This window comes from Miscanthus floridulus, chromosome 5, assembly GCF_019320115.1.
Source record: "Miscanthus floridulus cultivar M001 chromosome 5, ASM1932011v1, whole genome shotgun sequence".
In the NCBI taxonomy this organism is placed as follows: Eukaryota; Viridiplantae; Streptophyta; class Magnoliopsida; order Poales; family Poaceae; genus Miscanthus; species Miscanthus floridulus.
In genome coordinates, this window is record NC_089584.1 from 11,902,867 (window position 1) to 11,917,009 (window position 14,143).

Genomic DNA, 14,143 nt, shown 5'->3' on the forward strand with positions numbered 1-14,143 from the left:
TCAACTTGGTGAAGAAACTCCACCGGCGGAGTGTCCGCCCGTAGAGTGTGGACAGTCCGACGGTGCCACCGGCGTCCTACATAGAAAAGATAGAGTCTCACTGGATGCACCGGACGCTGGCACTAGAAGTGATCGGACGCTGGCAGGGCACGTCCGGTCAGGTTGATGCATGATGACGCAGGAGCTAGAGTTTGACCGGACACTGGGCTGCGTCCGATCACGTGCGACCGGACGCGTCCGGTAAAGGCCGGTACCTTACTGTAAACGATCGGACGTTGAGGTTCCAGCGTCTGGTCAGTTGAAGCTGATGCGTCCGGTCAGAAGATGACCATTGAGATCGGAAGAATGCCATTGAACGCAGGTGACACGTGGCTGTCATCGGGCGACCGGACGCTGAGGTCCAACGTCCGGTCAACACGACCGGAGCGTCCGGTCGACCCGACAGTTGCCTAGTGAAGGGGTAACGGCTAGTTTAGCCCTTAGGGCTATAAATAGAAGTGGCCTTCAGCCATGGCTTGTGCTGAGCATCTTGGGGGACTTTGTGTCCATGCTTGAGAGTGCTTAGGAGCCCTCTATCTCACACATACTTGATAGTGATCATCCGATTATGTGAGTGAGCGATTCTAGTGCGATTGCATCGTGAGGTTGCATCGAGTGGCACTAGGTGATTGAGTTGCAAGCCGGTGGTGCTTGTTACTCTTGGAGGTTGCCACCTCCTAGACGGCTTGGTGGTGGTCTCCGTGGAAGCCCGCAAGAAGCTTGTGCGGCGCTCCGGAGAAGAGCTTGTGAGGGGCATTGTGCTCGCCCCGTGGGAGTCGCAAAGAGCAACTTTAGTAAAGCGTGTTATTGAGCTACCCTCACTCAAGGGGTAGGTTCTTGCGGCGCCCGACGTGCGGGCTTGGCGGGTGATGTCAATTAGCCGCCAAACCACCAAGTGAGTGGTCGACACAACGAGGACTAGCATGTTGGCAAACACGTGAACCTCGGGAGAAAAATCATCGTGTTAACCTTGTTCTTTCCGTTGGTTTACATCCTCGTTACACAAGCTTGCGATTACATTCATATACATTGAGCTTGTGTTGTTGCTTTTGTAATTAGTTAGCTTGTGTAGCTTGCTAGTTACCTTCTTGCTTATGTAGCATAGAAGTAGCTCCCTTACATGACTAATTTGGTTTGTGTAACCTTGTTAGTCACATTGCTTAATTTGTGTAGCTAAGTAATTGCACTCTCTAATTTGGCATTGGTTGCCTTGTTATTGAGCATTGCTAGTGAGCTTAGTTACCTTTGTGCTTTTGCTTACTAGCATGTGTAGGAGCTCCCTTGTTGCTTAAAGTACTAGTGACATAGGTTTGTGTGACCTTGCTTCTAGAATTGGTTAGGAGAGCTCTAGCTAGCCCGGCACCTTTGTTGCTTGATTAGTATCTTTGCAAGGTGCTAGTGAACATAGATAGAGGAGTGTAGTCTTGGCTAGACCGATAGTTTTAATTCCGCACTTGTTTCGGTTAGTCGACGCGAGTAATTTTAAAAAGGACTATTCACCCCCCCCTCTAGTCACCATCTCGACCCTTTCAGCCGCTGCCGCCACGGCTTAAGAGCACTCCGCACGCCGCCTTTAGGAAGCTGCTCGACGGGGCCTGTATATTTATTTAATAACACAAATTCACCGGCTATCACAAAGAGTAAATCAGATATAACACGCTAAAGGTTTCATCCAAAGTGTTGTATATTTATTTAATAACACAAATTCACCACAATGAGTATCAGGCATGATCAGGGAGCAGAAAAAAAGATCAAAAGAATAGAAGACATGAGGTAAGTACAAACCTGTATATTGCAAGAAAAGTTTATGTATGGTTCTAGCCATAGAAGCCGCTATGTATGGGTAATATTTGACATTCGTAGCCACAGAAGTATAGTTAAAAACTATATATGGAAATGGAGAAATCCTTAGTAATGCAACAACCTTAAATTGATGATGCCAATCTCCTTCGCCAGCAAACCTTACAAAAGCTACTTTCTTTGACCACTTCTCCAACCATCTCTGCAGAACAAATGACAACCATATTTTCAAAACTAAGTAATTTGTTAATCTGTTTTCTATTCTATTTGGATAAAACATAAGAAAAACGATAGTTTTTGACTCACATGTATCCTACAGTGGAATGTAGAGCCTATAAATACGGCAATGACATGCCTATGCTCATCCCCACTGTGATTATCAAAAAGCCATAAAGATATTCAAAAGTCATCCCCGCAAGCCACATGAAGGGCGAAGAAGGTAACAAAACACTTGGGAATAAGACGATTGCGCCAAAACATATTAGAGCAATAGCTGGTCCGCTGAAAGTTGTTGATTCCCAGTAAAGAATAGGTGAAACAACCTGCAATGACAACATGGAAATCAAGGTCAGCAAGAAACTAAGAACGCAGTCCAGGGATATCTGGGGCATCAAAAGTTATTAAAGAAAGCCAACACATCTATTCAAGTGGACTATAAGGTGATCACACTAAATTGGTGCCGATAAATAGATTATGCAGCCAGCTTATTCACTCAATTCAACAGAATGGAACTGTAAGCTCTCTGATCAACTGAAATGATGTCAGCATAACACGAATGATCATCAACTTCTCAGGAGAACTCTCTCATATAATTTACTTTGAAGTGACGCAAACAAGTAGCGTCCACAGGCACATGATCTCTAATTACAGTTGCTCCTTGCACGTGCTATTGACTTTATTGTACATAAGTGTCTGATCTGACTTAATATTGTAAACCTTTGGAAGGGATAATAAAGTTTAGTTAGTAATTATAGGTAGAGCTATAAACATTAATTTGAAAACAATTTCAATCCTTTTTATAACCAGAAATATCACAACTAATAGCATTACCAGTCCATTCTAGTCAATTTACGTTGCAGTGCAAGCACAGATGGAGCATCAGTTCATATCTTAGATATAAAGGCCAATCACAGGCATTGATTAGAATTAACAGAATGTTATGGCTCATTGGGGCAAGATTTTTTATTTTCCAAGAGTCATAGCACACTATGACAATTTCAAGTCTACTCTACAAATTCACATGACACCCTCATCCAATGTAGACACCCAAAAAAAATTGACTTCCAAAGAGATCAATTAATATTATGTGTCATAATATATTAAAATCCTTGAACACTACAATAAAATAAGCTAGTAAAGTGTAATTTATCACCAACTACATCAACATCCAACGAAAATAAATTCCCAAAAAAGACTTGTGGAGTATTCCTCCTGAAGTTAACTATGATAACAGGAGCATGGACAGAAAATGGAAAACTATTTCTACCAACTCTAGGGAATAGCTTTCACAATAGAGTTTGCTTCCAAGGAAGACCACTTCAAGTGGGTCCAGAGTCAGAACGGTAGCACAAGCTTAGTACTTGTTCCAGGTATCACTTCCATGTGAAGTTGCTTGTTGCGAATACGATTTTCTCAACCAAAGTGGATTTGTTTAATTAAGAAGGCCACCAAAAAAATTATAGCCATGATGCCCATCACAATAAGGTTCACTGGAAATCTGTACCGCATCTTATAACATCCAAAAAATCAAGAACCAGTTGGTTTGTGAGACTATTCCTACCTATCCACCTTTTGGTGAAAGCACATACACTATTGGAGGTCCAGAGCACCATGCCTGCAGACCCCACATATTGGGCCACTAAATACCAGTGAGAGGCATTGGCTGATGTCAAAACTTCAAGAATTGGCAAAGCATTTCTCCTTCTCATGTATTGCAGTTGGGAATAATGCTAAATGTGTTCTTTGAACAACGACATCCTATACGGTCCCAGTAATCTTTAAAACTGATATCTCAACGAAATCTATTGGTATTCTATTCTAAGCTCTACTTCAGATTGAGATCCTAAAACTCTTGACAACCTCATCCTTTTGCTGGTAATATTGGCAAAATGAAAATTAGTCATGTCACCTATTCTCACTGAGCTAGCCACACAAAAAACATATAACAACACAAACCAAGAAAGGAAAAATGATTCTACCACAAACAAACAAAAATATCAACAAATATCCAAGCATTCTTGCACAAATCGAAAACCGTATCGCAACCGACGATTCGATGGACACAGTAGGAGCAGAACTTAGAAGTGACAGGAAAGATCTCCCGTTCGCGAGCAATTTCTGCACGATCCATGATGCAAGCAATCACCCTCAAAGGAGGCGGCGGCGGAGGGGAGGGAGGAGGGACGGGGTGAGAACACACACCTTCTTAATATGGAGCGGGCTGAGGAAGACGACCGTAATAGCTCCAGCCTAGCAAGGACGATCCCTGAGCACGGCGACCTTGGCCCACCACCAGATCGTGCTGGCACCGCAGCACCCTCGGGCACTCCAGCCGCTGTAGGCCACCTTGACGGCTGCCACGACATCCCCCTCCCCTCTTGGACGCCACCTCCACCTCCTCCGGGATCCTCACGTACTCACCGTGTCTGCCATTGGCGGACCCGGGCGAACCCATCGACCGTGGGGACCCGATCAGGCTAGCATCTGCGGGGGACGCTGCCCGGATTGTGCTGGTGAGGAGCCGCTGGATCGGTCGGGACCCGAGCGGAATTGGGCTCGGGTTGGGCGGGTTCTGGTGAGCTCGGCGTGATTGAGGGCTAGGGTTCGTCCGTGTGGGAGATGAGAGGAGGAGTCCACGAGTTGCACGTGTGGGAGAGGGGGAGGGGAAGACCATGTGCGCGAGGGAGCGCAGAGCCGGGTCCACCGCACGGACAGGCGAAAGAGGGAGGTGACGGGCGCGCGGGATCACACGGGGGAAAAGGCAGACCCAAAACAAATGTCGCACCAAAAAATGTTCATGCTTTGTTCTTTTTAGTCGAAAAAGAAAAAATACTGGAATTCCGGATTTTTCCAATTTCTCTCATTAAAATATTCCAAAATTAAGAATGGGTTTAGTTACTTAAATTCAAAAGGTGAATCAAAGAATTTCAGTATCTAGTTATTAGTTAAAAAAATATTTATTAAAATACAAAAAAGATTGAATAATTTTACTTTCTAATCATTTTTTGCATTTCTTTCTGTTAAAATAAAAGAGCTCTGTTGTTTCGTAATTGATTGATTGAATTCCAAAGAAAACCTATATTTATAGGAAATTCTCGAATATTGCTTATTTCATATAAAAGGAAATCCTAATGACTAGAATTCCGATATTTCCATATGGTAGCTTCATATTTATTTTAGTTGAAGACCAAACAATTGTCCGTACCTTCTTGTTATCTAATGCATACTTTCTACTTCTTTCTACTATGTAGTGTGGACCACTGACTCAGAGATAGTCAGGAAACGTGCTGATAAGTAGTTGTTTATGGGTTGCAGTTTTGGCCCATGACAGAATGATGATGAAGTCTTTTTTTCTGCAGACGCATTCTTTGCTTCGCTGAGGCTATCTCCAACAACACCAGTCTAAAATACAAGATCCATTCATATTTTAGGTAATGCCTACAAGGTAAAAGGTTCAATACCTATTCGACATCTTCTCCAACAATAAGATCCAAAAGAGAATCCTTTCTGCAAATAGTGTTTCCAGGAGAGAGGATACCCATATTTAGGTTGTGTCTCTCAGGCGACCCAAAATAAGGTCTCCCGTATAGGATACTCTATTGGAAGGCTAATTTTGGGATCTCTCACTACCCTATTTTGGATTTATGATCTCCTTATTGGAGACGGTCTAAAAACATATTCTAGACACTGTTGACCCGGGACCATTTCCTCAAGCTGTCCACATTAGTTTATTTAACCTTTTTTTACCTGTTAATCCTTTTCTTTAATAAGTAAACAATTCTCCTTACTATGGGACCAGGTCCAACCGTACATTGACTCATGGATTACTAATAAAGTTGGGTGGTAGTACACAAGCCACGATTCAATATCATGCTCAGTGAGGTTTAAGCTATATCACGCTCCTGTTGATTAGACAACTCCTCCGATGAATATTCCCTTCTTCCTTCTATTATTGTCTTGTTGCCTTTTGGCTTTTGCTTGTGGAGTGTGGACCTGCCTGGTGGCCATGCATTACTGGAGCTCTTCTGCAGGCAATGGCAAGGATATCCGGTAACCTACAGTGTTGGTATGATTGCGGGAAACAAAACTTTTTTGCCTTGGTCAGTATACTTTTTGAATTGGACTTGTTTGGCAATGATTCCAATGGTTGTGCTTTACAGTAGGAGACCTTTCCTCTTGTGTTTGCCGATGGTATCGTCCTCTAAAGTAAAAAAGTGGCTGTGGCTCTAGAGAGTGATCCACTGACAAACAATACTGTAGAATGTGAATATGTGATTACTCCTCTGAATCCATGCTTAGTTGAATAATACTCCATCTATTCAAACTTATAAGACATTTTGGCTTTTCTCAATACATTGTTTTTACTATGTATCTAAACATAAAAGCCATGTATCTAGAAAAGTCAAAACGTCATAATTTGGAAAGGATTGAGTAGCTAACAAGTTTATTCAGTTGTATGTGTAATTGCATTCTTTTCTTTCATACATAAACACTGTTGAATAGGATGATGCATATGCTTAACTTGAGAGATCAATAGTATCTTAATGCAATCCCGGGGGCTGTCTTACCCCCCTCACGTTGATTTTTTTTTTATGGATGGAGGTTGCGTTTCCATATATAGTTTTCTTGACCATTTCAATTTTAATTTCTTTCCCTCATTTGGTCAGTTCTTTGTTACCACATTGTTAGTTGTGAACATGGTGGTTTTTTTCTATACCAGTTACTTTGATGACTGGCGAGTTTGTTCCGGTATGTATCTGTGTTTTGAACCTGTAACATCCATCTTATCTTTCCAGAATCTACAGAAGGGATGTACAATCTTAATGCTGCATTAATGTCCAATTCACGTTACATGATGTTACTCAGTTGCTAATTGCAAGTATCTATTTTTTGGCGAAAGACAGTTGTAACTATTGTCAGATAGCACTAGCAAACTGCAAAAAGGGTCTGTCCAAACCGACCAGACATTGTGTTGGCCGGCAGATCTGCTATCAAGATATGGTGTTCTCAGTGTTCCCACAATCCCAATTGGAGATGCCCCTGTAACTTCTTCGTGCTGCATTGTCTCTGCGATGTTGGTTGTGAGAGAAAAAGCTGGATTGTACAATACATTGACCTGATACTGGGTATATATGACGTATGGCTGTTGTGTTGGTACTGGCAGAAGCAAAAAGGTTCTAAAAGACAGAAAATCTGAGGCGATTGGGCAGCAATGTTTACTCTATGATATGCGGCATATGCCTGGTGAGACTGAAACGCTATTTCTCACTGCTAGTGTTGGACATGACAATGGAACCTTTTGTAGTACGATGGTGGCTGTATTCTTTGTTTTCATCTAATTGTCTTTTGTTTCTTACAGCTGTAAATGTGGTGAATTACAGTGCCTTGAAAACTTTGGAGATGGGGTGTCCATAGGTTTATACCTGCTCAATACCAGGTTGCAAACATGGCCTGCCGCAAGAATCAAAACTAGCCATGGTTCAACGTGGACAGTTGTTGGCACAAACAAGACATGTCTTAATGCTATTGTAGCCTTCCTGCTTCACACGCAGAACGGCAGAAGTGACCAGCCTAGGCAACATGGCATGGGAGAAATAGATGGAATAAGGTTGAGTGGTTGACGTGGCCACTAAATGGAATCACATGAACCCTACATGTACCAAAAGAGGAAGAAAAGAGGAAGGAGTGGGAGGACAGCAGAGGAAGGAAAGGGTAAGCATCTTTTATATAGTTTCAGCAGCTGTGAGGTGGAGGCGGCTGTAATTGCTGCTGCACGGGTGATGCATGTGTAACTTTCAACTGCAAAAGCTTTAGCAGTTATCTTCTCTTCTTTAATCCCAAAGCAGCCTGCTTGCCGTTGGTTCTTCATGTGACCCCATGCAGGCATAAAGCAATGCCACCACCATGCTTGCACTGGAACTGTTGCAAAGTTCATCGCATGATTCCAGTTCTCCATGTTTTTTTTTCTTTCAATACGCATTTTACCCATCTATACTTACTGCTTGGGTTTACTTCTGTGCAGTGCATCTAGCAGCTTGAGCCTTGAGGACACTGAGCCAGGTAGTTTCCAACTAGCCTTGGGGTCCAATGATGCAATGATTCTTGCCTGTAATCATCCATGCAAGTGGAGAAAAAGGTGAATCAACTCTGTTAGATCCTGGGGAATAGTTATATACGTAACAATAGATACTCTACAGCATAAAGCTGGCTTATGTGACTTTTAAACATTTTTTAAACTTGCCATCCACACGACCACACATTAGCTCATGGTAACCACAGTCCACAGCTGCATATATAGTAACACAGGGAGCTGGGAGGTAGAGAGGAGAGCCTAGCTTCTCTTCGGTCTCACTCTCGCTGCGTTGCCTTCCTGTCTTGGTGCCTCAATGGCTACCATCAGAGAGGAGTCCGACTACGACAGCAGCCGGTCCTCGCTCACGGCACCAGGCTCCCGCCGGAGCTGGATCAGTGACATTGGCAGCTCCAGCTCGGTCTCGGTGCGCTCCTTCGGCCGAGGCTGGGATACACCAGCCGCGTCATGCCGCCACAAGCCTCACAAGGCGAACCAAGCCGAGTGGGAGGCCATCAGGCGCGTCCGTGCTACCGCAGGCCGCGTCGGTCTGGAGCACTTCCGCCTGGTGCGGCGTCTGGGCAGCGGCGACCTGGGGAACGTCTACCTCTGCCAGCTGCGCGAGCCGTGGTCGACGGGGTGCCTGTATGCCATGAAGGTGGTGGACAAAGACGCGCTGGCGTTCCGCAAGAAGCTTCGGCGAGCGGAGGTGGAGCGTGAGATCCTTCGCACGCTCGACCACCCCTTCCTACCGACATTGTACGCCGACTTCGAGGCGTCGCACTACGCCTGCCTCGTCATGGAGTTCTGCCCCGGCGGGGACTTGCATGTTGCCCGGCAGCGGCAGCCCGGCAGGCGATTCAGCATCTCCTCGGCGAGGTACTGTTCGTTCCACATGAGCATTTTTGTTCTCATCACATCTGAAACTGGGCTTGGTAAGCAAAGTTCTGTTTCAGGGTCAAGCTTTGTTTATTTCGGTGTCACTTTTGTAAAAGCATGACGCTTTAGGCTAGTGATCCTCTTTTCATGTGCATCGGTGCTATAGCTTTCAGCAGGCTCTTTTTGTCTTGCCGTGTCAATCTTTCCAAGCAGATCTGTTGGAACCACTAGGGCTTTAACTAAGCTAATGATTTGAGCTGCATGTATAGCGACATGTATGCTGATAGATCCACTGTGTTTGTATGCACAAGCTGGCGATGTTTATCCTCTCCAAATCACTGTTGAATGCAATTTATATTAAAGGCGCGGTTATCTTTGTGCAAAAAGAAGAAAAGTACGTTAACTTTGTTAACAAAACACCTTTGGTTTGCGTGTATGTACAGCCGATTATGTATCTTTGTCTGACAGTGAACTGATATCGTTGGCAATTCGAATGATGGCAGGTTCTATGTGGCCGAGACGGTGCTAGCCCTGGAGTACCTGCACATGATGGGGGTGGTGTACAGGGACCTGAAGCCGGAGAACGTCCTGGTGCGCGGCGACGGCCACATCATGCTCTCGGACTTCGACCTCTCCCTCAAGTGCGACGTCGTCCCAAGGCTGCTCCGGCACAACAGCCTCCCCCACAATGTCAGCGCTGCAGGTGGCGGGCGAGCAGACGCCGGGAAGCCGTCCTGCGTGCCACCGATCCAGCCGGTGCTGTCGTGCCTGTTCAACGGCGTGCACAAGTGCCAAGCAAAGGAGGGAGCGCCGGCAAAGCCCGGCCACGATGGCCGCGAGGCGGACAGCGCCGACGACAGGACGTCGGAGCCCGGTGACAGCAACCCGGAGCTGGTGGTGGAGCCCGTGTCGGCGCGGTCCAAGTCGTTCGTGGGCACTCACGAGTACCTGGCGCCGGAGGTGATCTCCGGGCAGGGCCACGGCAGCGCCGTCGACTGGTGGACGCTTGGGGTGTTCATGTACGAGATGATGTACGGGCGGACGCCGTTCAAGGGCGAGAACAACGAGAAGACGCTGGTCAACATCATCAAGCAGCCGCTGGCCTTCCCACGGGTGGCGGCGGCCTAGCGGCAGGGAGTGGGACGAGCACCTGCGCGCGCAGGACCTCATGACCCAGCTCCTGGCCAAGAACCCCAAGAAGCGGCTGGGCGGCTGCACGGGGTCGGCGGAGGTGAAGAGGCACGATTTCTTCAAGGGCGTGAACTGGGCGCTCGTCAGGTCCGTCCGGCCCCCCGAGGTGCCCAAGCCGCCGGTAGTGCCGGCGCCGGCGCCGGCGCAGAAGAAGGTGCTGATGATGAGCAGGAAGGAGCGGCAGGAGCCGTACAACTACAACCCCCGGTCCGACGAACGCTTCGAGTACTTCTAGGTCGTCGATTGGCGTCGTTCTCTATCGTTTGAACGTACGGCAGCGTGTTGGTGATGATGAAGTGTACATAGATCGAGTAGCACGACGTACGTACGTACGTACGCTCTTGAAGACCGGAGCATGAACCAATCAGGCTCGCTGTAGGGATCGTGGTTACGTATCTGGCCAATAAAGATTTTGCAGCTTCTCGTTTCACTAGTTTCTCTCCCAACATGATGGATCGAACCTGTTAAAAGAGACCTTCCATTGGCCGTGCCATGGACATATTACAGTGGAAAGCGTGTGGTTCCAGCGTCCAGACCAGCAGTGGCAGGCACGCTGCCGGCCGGGGAGATTGAAGCGAAGCGAGCTGAAATCACGGAGCGCGGTGGATGTGGATGGCCGGGGGCGGCATGCAGCGGCGGCAGCGACGGGCGGGGCCCCCGGACGCCGTGCCGGTCGGCTCTCATTGCGCCCCCGCGCACGCGCGTTTTGTCCCGTTTCCCCGTGCGCCCGGGCCAGTCCCCCCCCCCCCCCCCCCCCCCCCACCCACCGGTCGCGCGGGCGCACTCGGCACGCACCCAGGAGGCCAGGACCCCAGCCGCCACCACCCCACCCCCGAGGCCCCGGTCGATGCAGCCTTGCCGGCTCGGATCCGCTAGCCGCGCGCGCGCAGTGGCAGAGACTTCGTTCTCCTTCCAGCTTGCTTACCTCTGCTAGCTGCCAAGCCGTGTCTGCGGCGCCCTCGTTCTCATGTGGGGCCACCGGACTCGGACAGGACGTGGCGCTGGCGCGCAATGCTGGTCGGCCGCTCATCCGTCAATGTCCCAGGCGTAGGGCCATGTTTAGTTCCACTTCGTTTTGCCAAATTTTTCAAGATTTTTCGTCACATTGAATCTTTAAACGCATGCATGAAGCATTAAATATAAATAAAAAATAAAACTAATTACGCAGTTTAGACGAAATTCACGATACGAATCTTTTAAGCCTAATTAGACTATGATTGGACACTATTTTTTAAATAACAACGAAAATGTTACATTGCTCATTTTGCAAAATATTTTGCATCTAAACTGGGCCTAGGAAGGAAAGGGTACGCGACTACAGCGCGTTGATGATAGCAGGCAGGCAACCTGCGCTAGCTGCCCGCTCGAGCGGTGTGCGGGCACGTTCGGTTCGCTCGTCGTATCCTGCCGCGGCGGACCGGACGGCCGCGAAACGACGGGGAGCCGAGAGCGAGGGCCGTGGCCGGAAGGACGCAACGCACGCACGCCGATCAGGCTGCCTGCTGCCAGTACGTGTCAGGGGTATTAGGAGAGCTGTCGCGGCCGGGCCGCTAGCTGCGGCAGGAGGGCGCCGGCCGGCCGTCGCTCCCGGCCGGATACGTAGTCCCACCGTACAGTGCCGGGTCGGTGACATCTATCCGGCGGCGTGTCGTGTGCGGTGTGCCCGGCCGGCCGCCTTCGACCATTATTATCCCATCGAGTCCAAGGCCATCTCTCTCGCGCATCTTTCCGGCCGGTGCATGCATGCATCAGATATCGACGTGACGTGGATCTCTCTCCATCATCCGATCGACCATTTATTAGTTGGATAAACCGATGAAGATCTGTGCAAGCACAACGACACGCATCTTGCATATTTTTTCGACAGTCAGTCAGGGGAGGGGAGCCTAGCTAGCTGGAGAACGAACGAACGAACAAACGATCGGTATACGAGCAGCGACATATACTCATCATTGTTCTCGGTTGGTACGTATCAACGACATGGATGCGTATCGGGAGACAATGATGAGGAGATATACACATGCCATGCATGCCCGGACGGCCATCGTGCGCGCAGCCAGATCTTTGTCAGGTCTTGTTAATTTTCTACTACCTCGTCAGTTGGCGTCGTCGTTGGTAGCATAGCAATAGTACCGCGATGATGTGCACACACCATCTCAGAGCCCGGCTGGCCGCCTCTTGCGATCGAGATGCACATCGAGGACGGACGTACGGTGCGTGAGGGGCGAATGATGAGGGTGACCATGGGGGTCATGTCATGATGAGGCGCGCTAGGCTAGCTACTTGGGCGTCTGGCCTGCATGATAGCCACAGCCCTGACGATGTGGAAGTGGAAGGCACTGTTGGTCCACTCCACTGCATGCCCATGTCAGTCACGCACGCACACCGCGGACATATTTTACTCCTCCGTTTAGTACTGGCGTAAGCTAAATTTCAGCGAAACCAACATAGCACAACCGCACGATTTCAGATTGGGGAAGTGAAACTACTAGCCTCATCTCTTTTGGATCGCCACTCGCCAGCACTGCTGCTACGCCTGGAATGGAAGGTTTGTGCATGCGTTTGAAGTAAACAGCCTGTTTGTTTGGCTGTGGCTTGTCGTAAATGATCGTAAATTTTTAACTGGAACAGTATTTTTCTCTCACACAAACCAGCCAGCCGTATTTCTTCACGAACCAGCAACGATATGAACCAGCCAACCGAACAGGCTGAAAGATGGCAACGGGCCCGATACCCGACGGGTATTTGATTCATTAGGGGACGGGGATGGGATCATATCTTTACCCGCGGGCGTCTAAATGGGCAAGAATCCATCCCTGACGGGTATAGCGGGTACGGGAACGTTCCCTGTTTACCCGTCCCCGTTACCCGTTGGGAACCCGACTATTTGAGCTGTCATGCGAGTATTAGGCTCAAAGAAGCTCAACATAGGTATTTTGGTCCAAATCTGAACAATCATATATATAGTTTATGTGTTCTAGGAATCCTAGTTCAATTTTTTCTCACCATCTCCGTCAGCAGCACAAGCACGCCTGTCTCACGAGCGCTTGTGCCCCTCGCTTCTTCAGTTCGGTCTGTCTGCCACCTTTGCTCGTCCTTCTCGCAACCTCGCTCCTTCTCCTCGGCATCTCCGATACTCCAACACTTATACCTGGGTGAAGAAGAAATGTCTCCGATTGCAAAGCTACGACCCCAAATGTCCTTGTTTATCGGGTATGTAGTACCCGTCGGGTATCTGTTACCCGACCGATGCTCGACGGGTACTGCAATATTGCATTTACTTGTCGACCTCCCACCGTCTTCCCTATGCTTGTTACTCGTCGTCGCAGTGCAATATAGCATTTACTCCTGTTTAGTGAAGTAAATTTTGCGTTTCTTTGGGTGATGGTCCGAGGGTAGTTCCAATGGCATATTTATGGTAGTTTCTATCTATATTAATTATCTTACCAACTAAGCAATTTGCTGATATGAAAGTAAATTTATTATGAAAAGAGAAGAAAAAAAGAGAGAGAAACCGTTTCTTATAGAGGAAACCGAGTCTTCTCGTGAATCGATGGACTAAGAAAGGGAACCGGCGTTGGGAAGAGACTGCTCGTTTCTTCCTTCTCTCCCCGGCATCTCTTGCGCCGCCGCCAGTTTCTCTCGCTCGCGCTCTCCAGTTCCCTTTCCCTCCCGCGCGCTCTCCGGCTTCGCTCCTCCCCCGCACGCGCTTTCCTTGCGAAGCCGGACATCATCACCGACCAGGCCACGGCGTCCTCCTGTGATTCGTTGTTGAACAGCACAGGGGATGTGAAGCCGGAGATCATCGCCGATCAGGCCACGGCGTCCTCCTGTGCTTTCCTGCGAAGCCAGTGATCATCACCTACCAGGCCGTACCGTCGCCGCTGCCGGCGCTGTGCTGGGCCATGCACCGCGCGCGGACGCTGACAGGGGATGTGAAGATGA

General features: G+C 48.3%; 1 protein-coding gene and 1 pseudogene across 1 annotated transcript; one reads left to right on the forward strand and one right to left on the reverse strand.

Annotated features, from left to right (window-relative positions):
- Positions 1-1,551: 1,551 nt before the first annotated feature.
- LOC136454242 (uncharacterized) lies at positions 1,552-4,513 on the reverse strand (annotated as a pseudogene).
- Positions 4,514-8,272: 3,759 nt separating this feature from the next.
- Positions 8,273-10,626, forward strand: LOC136451531 (protein kinase PINOID 2-like). Its single transcript, XM_066452224.1, is given in 3 exon segments — positions 8,273-9,007; positions 9,511-10,132; positions 10,134-10,626. Coding segments are annotated over 3 exon segments (1,485 nt in total). The 5' UTR covers positions 8,273-8,444; the 3' UTR covers positions 10,434-10,626.
- The last annotated feature ends 3,517 nt before the right edge of the window (positions 10,627-14,143 follow it).